Source organism: Coturnix japonica, unplaced genomic scaffold (assembly GCF_001577835.2).
Source record: "Coturnix japonica isolate 7356 unplaced genomic scaffold, Coturnix japonica 2.1 chrUnrandom571, whole genome shotgun sequence".
In the NCBI taxonomy this organism is placed as follows: domain Eukaryota; kingdom Metazoa; phylum Chordata; class Aves; order Galliformes; family Phasianidae; genus Coturnix; species Coturnix japonica.
Genome location: NW_015439946.1, coordinates 9,136 through 17,088, shown reverse-complemented (window position 1 = coordinate 17,088; position 7,953 = coordinate 9,136). Strand labels below are relative to the sequence as shown.

The window sequence follows — 7,953 nt, the reverse complement described above, 5'->3', positions numbered from 1 at the left end:
GACCCCAATAACCCCCTATGGGACCCCAATAACACCATTGGGACCCCAATAACCCCCCATGGGACCCCAATAACCCCCATTGGGACCCCAATAACACCATTGGGACCCCAATAACCCCCCATGGGACCCCAATAACCCCCTATGGGACCCCAATAACCCCTTATGGGACCCCAATAACCCCCTATGGGACCCCAATCTCCCCCTATGTGACCCCAATAACCCCATTGGGACCCCAATAACCCCCTTTGGGACCCCAATAACCCCCCTATGGGACCCCAATAACCCCCTATGGGACCCCCACCCCATTGGGACCCCAATAACCCCCCATGTGACCCCAATAACCCCCCATGGGACCCCAATAACCCCCATGGGACCCCAATAAGCCCCAATGGGACCCCAATAACCTCTATGGACCCCAATAACCCCCCATGGGACCCCAATAACCCCAATGGGACCCCAATCTCCCCCATGGGACCCCAATCTCCACCATGGGACCCCAATAACCCCCCATGGGACCCCAATCCCCCCCATGGGACCCCAATAACCCCTATGGGACCCCAATAATCCCCCATGGGACCCCAATAACCCCCCTATGGGACCCCAATAACCCCTATGGGACCCCAATAACCCCTATGGGACCCCAATAACCCCCAATGGGACCCCCCCCCATTGCAGGCAGTTCAAGAAGGCGGTGACGGACGCCATCATGTCTCGTCGCGCCATCCGCAACATGAACACGCTGTGAGTTGGGGGGCGATCGTCCCTATGGGGTGGGTTTGGGGTCGGGATGGGGTGGGTTTGGGGTCAGGGTGGTTTTGGGTTGGATTTGGGGTCATTTTGGGGTGGATTTGGGGTGGGTTTGGGGTCAGGGTGGTTTTAGGGTTGTTTTGGGGTGGATTTGGGGTTGGGATGGTTTTGGGTTGGATTTGGGGTCATTTTGGGGTGGGTTTGGGGTCATTATGGGGTGGGTTTGGGGTCGGGGTGGTTTTGGGTTGGATTTGGGCTCATTTTGGGTTGGATTTGGGGTGGATTTGGCGTTGTGGTGGTTTTGGGTTGGATTTGGGATCATTTTGGGGTGGTTTTGGGCTCATTTTGGGCTGGATTTGGGTTGGATTTGGGGTAGTTTTGGGCTGGATTTGTCTCATTTTGGGCTGGATTTGTCTCATTTTGGGGTGGTTTAGGCTCAATTTGGGGTGGTTTTGGGTTGGATTTGGGGTCATTTTGGGGTGGTTTTGGGCTGGATTTGGGATGGTTTTGGGTTGAATTTGGGGTCGGGATGGTTTTGGGGTGGATTTGGGGTGGGTTTGGGGTCATTTTGGGGTGGAATTGGGGTCTTTGGGTTGGATTTGGGGTCGTTATGGGGTGGGTTTGGGGTCGGGGTGGTTTTCGGTTGGATTTGGGGTCATTTTGGGGTGGTTTTGGGTTGGATTTGGGGTGGTTTTGGGCTAATTTTGGGTTGGATTTGGGTTGCTTTTGGGGTCGGGGTGGTTTTGGGTTGGATTTGGGGTAGTTTTGGGCTGGATTTGTCTCATTTTGGGTTGATTTAGGCTCATTTTGGGGTGGTTTTGGGTTGGATTTGGGCTCATTTTGGGCTGGATTTGTCTCGTTTTGGGGTGGTTTCAGCTCATATTGGGATCATTTTGGGTTGGATTTGGGCTCATTTTGGGCTGGATTTGGGGTTGGGATGGTTTTGGGTTGTTTTTGGGTTGGATTTGGGGTAGTTTTGGGGTAGTTTAGGCTCATTTTGGGCTGGATTTGGGCTGGATTTGGGGTCAGGATGGTTTTGGGTTGGATTTGGGGTAGTTTTGGGCTGGATTTATCTCATTTTGGGGTGGTTTAGGCTCATTTTGGGTTGGATTTGGGCTCATTTTGGGTTGGATTTGGGGTCGGGATAGTTTTGGGTTGGATTTGGGGTGGTTTTGGGGTGGTTTAGGCTCATTTTGGGGTCATTTTGGGCTCATTTTGGGTTGGATTTGGGCTGGATTTGGGGTCGGGATGGTTTTGGGTTGGTTTTGGGTTGGATTTGGGGTAGTTTTGGGCTGGATTTGTCTCATTTTGGGCTGGCTTTGTCTCATTTTGGGCTGGATTTGTCTCATTTTGGGCTGGTTTAGGCTCATTTTGGGGTGGTTTTGGGGTGGTTTTGGGCTGGATTTGGGGTGGATTTGGGGTCGGGATGGTTTTGGGTTGGATTTGGGGTGGTTTTGGGGTCATTTTGGGGTGGATTTGGGTTGGGTTTGGGGTGGTTTTGGGGTAGGGGTGGTTTTGGGTTGGAATTGGGGTCGGGGTGGGTTTGGGGTCATTATGGGGTGGGGTTTGGGTTGTTTATGGGTGGGTTTTGGGTTGTTGTGGGGTGGTTTGGGTGTTTTTGGTGGTATGGGGTCGTTTTTGGGTCCGTCTGGGTGTTTGGGGGTCGTTGTGTGGGTGGGGTTGGGGCGTTATGGGCGGGTTTGAAGTGAATTTGTGGGTAGTTGGGGTGGATTTGGGTCATTTTGGGTGGGTTTTTGGGGTGGATTGGGGTGGATTGGGGTACGGGGATGGTGTTTTGGGTTGGGATTTGGGGCATTTTTGGGGTGGATTGGGGTGTTTTTGGGTTGGATTTGGTCATTTGGGGTGATTTGGGGTGTTTTTGGGTTGGATTTTGGGGTCATTTGGGTAGATTTGGGTTGGATTTGGGGTGGTTTGGGCTCATTTGGTAGGTTTTAGTGGTTGTTGAAGGTGATGTTTTCGGGTTGGATTGGGGTGGATTTGGGGTGTTTTTGGGTTGGATTTGGGGTCATTTTGGGGTGGATTTGGGGTGTTTTTGGGTTGGATTTGGGGTCATTTTGGGGTAGATTTGGGTTGGATTTGGGGTGGTTTTGGGCTCATTTTGGGGTAGTTTTAGGTTGGTTTTGAGGTGATTTTCGGGTTGGATTTGGGGTCATTTTGGGGTGGTTTTGGGTTGGATTTGGGCTCATTTTGGGGTGGTTTTGGGCTCATTTTGGGGTCATTTTGGGTTGGATTTGGGGTCTGTTTGGGTTGGGTTTGGGGTGGGTTTGGGGTCGTTATGGGGTGGGTTTGGGGTCGTTATGGGGTGGGTTTGGGGTCGGGATGGTTTTGGGTTGGATTTGGGCTCATTTTGGGGTGATTTTGGGCTCATTTTGGGGTCATTTTGGGTTGGATTTGGGGTCTTTTTGGGTTGAGTTTGGGGTGGATTTGGGGTCGTTATGGGGTGGGTTTGGGGTCGGGGTGGTTTTGGGTTGGATTTGGGGTGGATTTGGGGTTGTTTTGGGGTTATTTTGGGTTGGATTTGGGGTCAGGATGGTTTTGGGTTGGATTTGGGCTCATTTTGGGGTCGGGGTGGTTTTGGGTTGGATTTGGGGTGGATTTGGGGTCGGGATGGTTTTAAGGTGGATTTGGGATTATTTTGGGTTGGATTTGGGGTGGATTTGGGGTTGGGATGGTTTTGGGTTGGATTTGGGGTCATTTTGGGTTGGATTTGGGTTGGTTTTGGGTTGGATTTGGGGTAGTTTGGGGCTGGATTTGTCTCATTTTGGGGTGGTTTTGGGTTGGATTTGGGCTGGATTTGGGGTGGATTTGGGGTCGGGATGGTCTTGGGGTGCATTTAGGGTTGTTTTTGGGTTGGATTTGGGCTCATTTTGGGCTGGATTTGGGGTCAGGATGGTTTTGGTTTGGATTTGGGCTGGATTTGGGCTCATTTTGGGGTAGTTTTGGGCTGGTTTAGGCTCATTTTGGGCTGGTTTAGGCTCATTTTGGGCTGGTTTTGGCTCATTTTAGGCTGGATTTGTCTCATTTTGGGGTGGTTTAGGCTCATTTTGGGGTGGTTTTGGGTTGGATTTGGGCTCATTTTGGGTTGGATTTGGGCTGGATTTGGGGTGGATTTGGGGTCAGGATGGTTTTGGGTTGGATTTGGGTTGGATTTGGGCTCCTTTTGGGGTGGATTTGGGGTCAGGATGGTTTTGGGTTGGTTTTGGGGTAGTTTGGGGCTGGATTTGTCTCATTTTGGGCTGGTTTGGGGTTGGATTTGGGCTCATTTTGGGCTGGATTTGGGGTGGTTTTGGGGTAGTTTAGGCTCATTTTGGGCTGGATTTGGGCTCCTTTTGGGCTGGATTTGGGGTCAGGATGGTTTTGGGTTGGTTTTGGGGTAGTTTAGGCTCATTTTGGGCTGTTTTTGTCTCATTTTGGGCTGGTTTTGTCTCATTTTGGGGCTGAATCTCCCCTTTTATCCCCACACATCCCAGTTACCCCGATGCCACCCCGGAGGAGCTTCAATCCATGGACAACGTCTGCATCATCTGCAGGGAAGAAATGGTGACGGGGGCCAAACGTCTGCCCTGCAACCACATCTTCCACACCAGGTTTGTAGGGCCGTTATGGGGTCCCCTATGGAAGGTTATGGGGTTAATGGGATTAATAGGATCTCTATGTTTTCCCATTAACAGCTGCCTGAGGTCGTGGTTCCAGAGGCAGCAGACCTGCCCCACGTGTAGGATGGATGTTCTTCGTGCTTCCCTGCCCCCACAACCCCAACCCGAAGCTGCTGAGCAGAACCCGGCCCCCCCCCAAAACCCCCCGGGGGCTCAGCCCCAAAACTGTGAGCGGCCCAAATGGGTTTTCCTTATTGGGGTCTGGGGTCCCTTTGGGGTTATAGGATCCCTTTGGGGGGCTATGGGGTCCCTTTAGGGCTATAGGATCCCTTTGGGGCTATGGGGTCCCTTTGTGGCTATGGGGTCCCTTTGTGGCTATGGGGTCCTTTTGGGGCTATGGGGTCCCTTTAGGGTTAAGGGCTATGGGGTCCCTTTGGGGTTATGGGGTCCCTATAGGGCTATGGGGTCCCTTTAGGGCTATGGGGTCCCTTTGGGGTTATAGGATCCCTTTGGGGCTATAGGATCCCTTTGGGGCTATGGGGTCCTTTTGGGGCTATGGGGTCCTTTTAGGGCTATGGGGTCCCTTTGGGGTTATAGGATCCCTTTGGGGGGCTATGGGGTCCCGTTGGGGCTATGGGGTCCCTTTAGGGCTATAGGGTCCCTTTAGGGTTAAGGGCTATGGGGTCCCTTTGGGGCTATGGGGTCCTTTTAGGGCTGTGGGGTCCCTTTAGGGTTAAGGGCTATAGGATCCCTTTGGGGCTATAGGATCCCTTTGGGGTTATGGGGTCCCTTTAGGGCTATAGGATTCCTTTTAGGGCTATAGGACCCCCTTTGGGGCTCAGGGTTATGGGGTCCCTTTGGGTTATGGGGTCCCTTTGGGGCTATAGGATCCCTTTGGGGCTATGGGGTCCCTTTAGGGCTATGGGGACCCTTTAGGGCTATAGGATCCCTTTAGGGTTAAGGGATATAGGGTCCCTATGGGGTTATGGGGTCCCTTTAGGGCTATAGGATCCCTTTGGGGCTCAGGGCTATGGGGTCCCTTTGGGGTTATGGGGTCCCTTTGGGGCTGTGGGTCCTTTTAGGGCTGTGGGGTCCCGAAGCTGCTGAGCAGAACCCGGCCCCCCCCCAAAACCCCCCGGGGGCTCAGCCCCAAAACTGTGAGCGGCCCAAATGGGTTGTCCTTATTGGGGTCTGGGGTCCCTTTGGGGTTATAGGATCCCTTTGGGGCTATGGGGTCCTTTTGGGGCTATGGGGTCCCTTTGGGGCTGTGGGGTCCTTTTAGGGCTATGGGGTCCCTTTGGGGCTATAGGATCCCTTTGGGGCTATGGGGTCCCTTTAGGGTTAAGGGCTATGGGGTCCCTTTTGGGGCTATGGGGTCCATTTAGGGCTATAGGACCCCCTTTGGGGCTCAGGGCTATGGGGTCCCTTTGGGGCTATGGGGTCCTTTTAGGGCTATGGGGTCCCTTTGGGGTTATAGGATCCCCTTTGGGGCTATGGGGTCCCTTTAGGGCTATGGGGTCCCTTTGTGGCTATGGGGTCCTTTTGGGGCTATGGGGTCCCTTTAGGGTTAAGGGCTATAGGGTCCATTTGGGGTTATGGGGTCCCTTTGTGGCTATGGGGTCCCTTTGTGGCTATGGGGTCCCTTTGGGGTTATGGGGTCCCTTTAGGGCTATAGGATCCCTTTGGGGTTATGGGGTCCCTTTAGGGTTAAGGGCTACGGGGTCCCTTTGTGGCTATGGGGTCCCTTTGTGGCTATGGGGTCCCGTTGGGGCTATGGGGTCCCGTTGGGGCTATGGGGTCCTGTTGGGGCTATGGGGTCCTGTTGGGGCTATGGGGTCCCTTTGTGTCTATGGGGTCCCTTTGTGTCTATGGGGTCCCTTTAGGGCTATAGGATCCCTTTGGGGCTATGGGGTCCCTTTAGGGTTAAGGGCTATGGGGGCCCTTTGTGTCTATGGGGTCCCTTTGTGTCTATGGGGTCCCTTTGTGGCTATGGGGTCCCTTTGTGGCTATGGGGTCCCTTTGTAGCTATGGGGTCCCTTTGTGGCTATGGGGTCCCTTTGGGGGGCTATGGGGTCCCTTTAGGGCTATAGGATCCCTTTGGGGCTCAGGGCTATGGGGTCCCTTTGGGGCTGTGGGGTCCCGAAGCTGCTGAGCAGAACCCGGCCACCCCACAGAACCCCCCGGGGGCTCAGCCCCAAAACTGTGAGCGGCCCGACCCTATAAAACACATACGGGTTTTCCTTATTGGGTTATGGGGTCCCTTTAGGGTTATGGGGTCCCTTTAGGGCTATGGGGTCCCGTTGGGGCTATGGGGTCCCTTTGGGGCTATAGGATCCCTTTGGGGTTATGGGGTCCCTTTAGGGCTATAGGATTCCTTTTAGGGCTATAGGACCCCCTTTGGGGCTCAGGNCCCTTTGGGGCTATAGGATCCCTTTGGGGTTATGGGGTCCCTTTAGGGCTATAGGATTCCTTTTAGGGCTATAGGACCCCCTTTGGGGCTCAGGGCTATGGAGTCCCTTTGGAGCTATGGGGTCCCTTTAGGGCTATAGGATCCTTTTAGGGTTAAGGGATATAGGGTCCCTATGGGGTTATGGGGTCCCTTTAGGGTTAAGGGCTATGGGGTCCCTTTGTGGCTATGGGACCCCTTTGTGGCTATGGGGTCCCTTTGGGGCTATGGGGTCCCTTTGTGGCTATGGGGTCCCTTTGTGGCTATGGGGTCCCTTTAGGGCTATAGGATCCCTTTAGGGCTATAGGGTCCCTTTAGGGTTAAGGGCTATGGGGTCCCTTTGGGGCTATGGGGTCCCTTTGGGGTTATAGGATCCCTTTGAGGCTCAGGGTTATGGGGTCCCTTTGGGGCTGTGGGACCCCTTTGTGTCTATGGGGTCCCTTTGGGGCTATGGGGTCCCTTTGTGTCTATGGGGTCCCTTTGTGTCTATGGGGTCCCTTTGGGGCTATAGGATCCCTTTGGGGTTATGGGGTCCCTTTGTGGCTATGGGGTCCCTTAGTGTCTATGGGGTCCCTTAGTGTCTATGGGGTCCCTTAGTGTCTATGGGGTCCCTTTGTGTCTATGGGGTCCCTTAGTGTCTATGGGGTCCCTTTAGGGCTGTGGGACCCCTTTGTGTCTATGGGGTCCCTTTGTGTCTATGGGGTCCCTTTGTGGCTATAGGATCCCTTTGTGGCTATGGGGTCCCTTTAGGGCTATGGGGTCCTTTTGTGTCTATGGGGTCCCTTTGTGTCTATGGGGTCCCTTAGTGTCTATGGGGTCCCTTTATGGCTATGGGGTCCCTTAGTGTCTATGGGGTCCCTTAGTGTCTATGGGGTCCCTTAGTGTCTATGGGGTCCCTTTGTGTCTATGGGGTCCCTTTGTGGCTGTGGGTCCCTTAGTGTCTCTAACCGCTCTGCCCCCATTACAGTCCCGCAGGGGATGCTGCCCCCTTTTCCCCCCGGGCTGTTCCCATTCTGGCCCCCCATGGCTCCGTTCCCTCCTATGCCCGGAGCACACGGACCCCAAAACCCCGACAGCCCCACAGCAGGTGAGTCCGACCCACATCAAACCCCATTACTATTATGGGGTCATTGACACCCCATT

The 7,953-nt window shown here is 53.9% G+C and overlaps 1 protein-coding gene across 1 annotated transcript in view; it reads left to right on the top strand.

The window, feature by feature from the left end:
- Nucleotides 1-7,953, top strand: part of SYVN1 (synoviolin 1) — a 46,629-nt gene that overhangs the window by 34,481 nt on the left and 4,195 nt on the right. The window contains exons 8-11 of the mRNA XM_032441796.1: nt 676-741; nt 4,239-4,355; nt 4,440-4,591; nt 7,778-7,897. Coding sequence (XP_032297687.1) covers nt 676-741; nt 4,239-4,355; nt 4,440-4,591; nt 7,778-7,897 — 455 coding nt within the window. The remainder of the gene's footprint in view (nt 1-675; nt 742-4,238; nt 4,356-4,439; nt 4,592-7,777; nt 7,898-7,953) is intronic.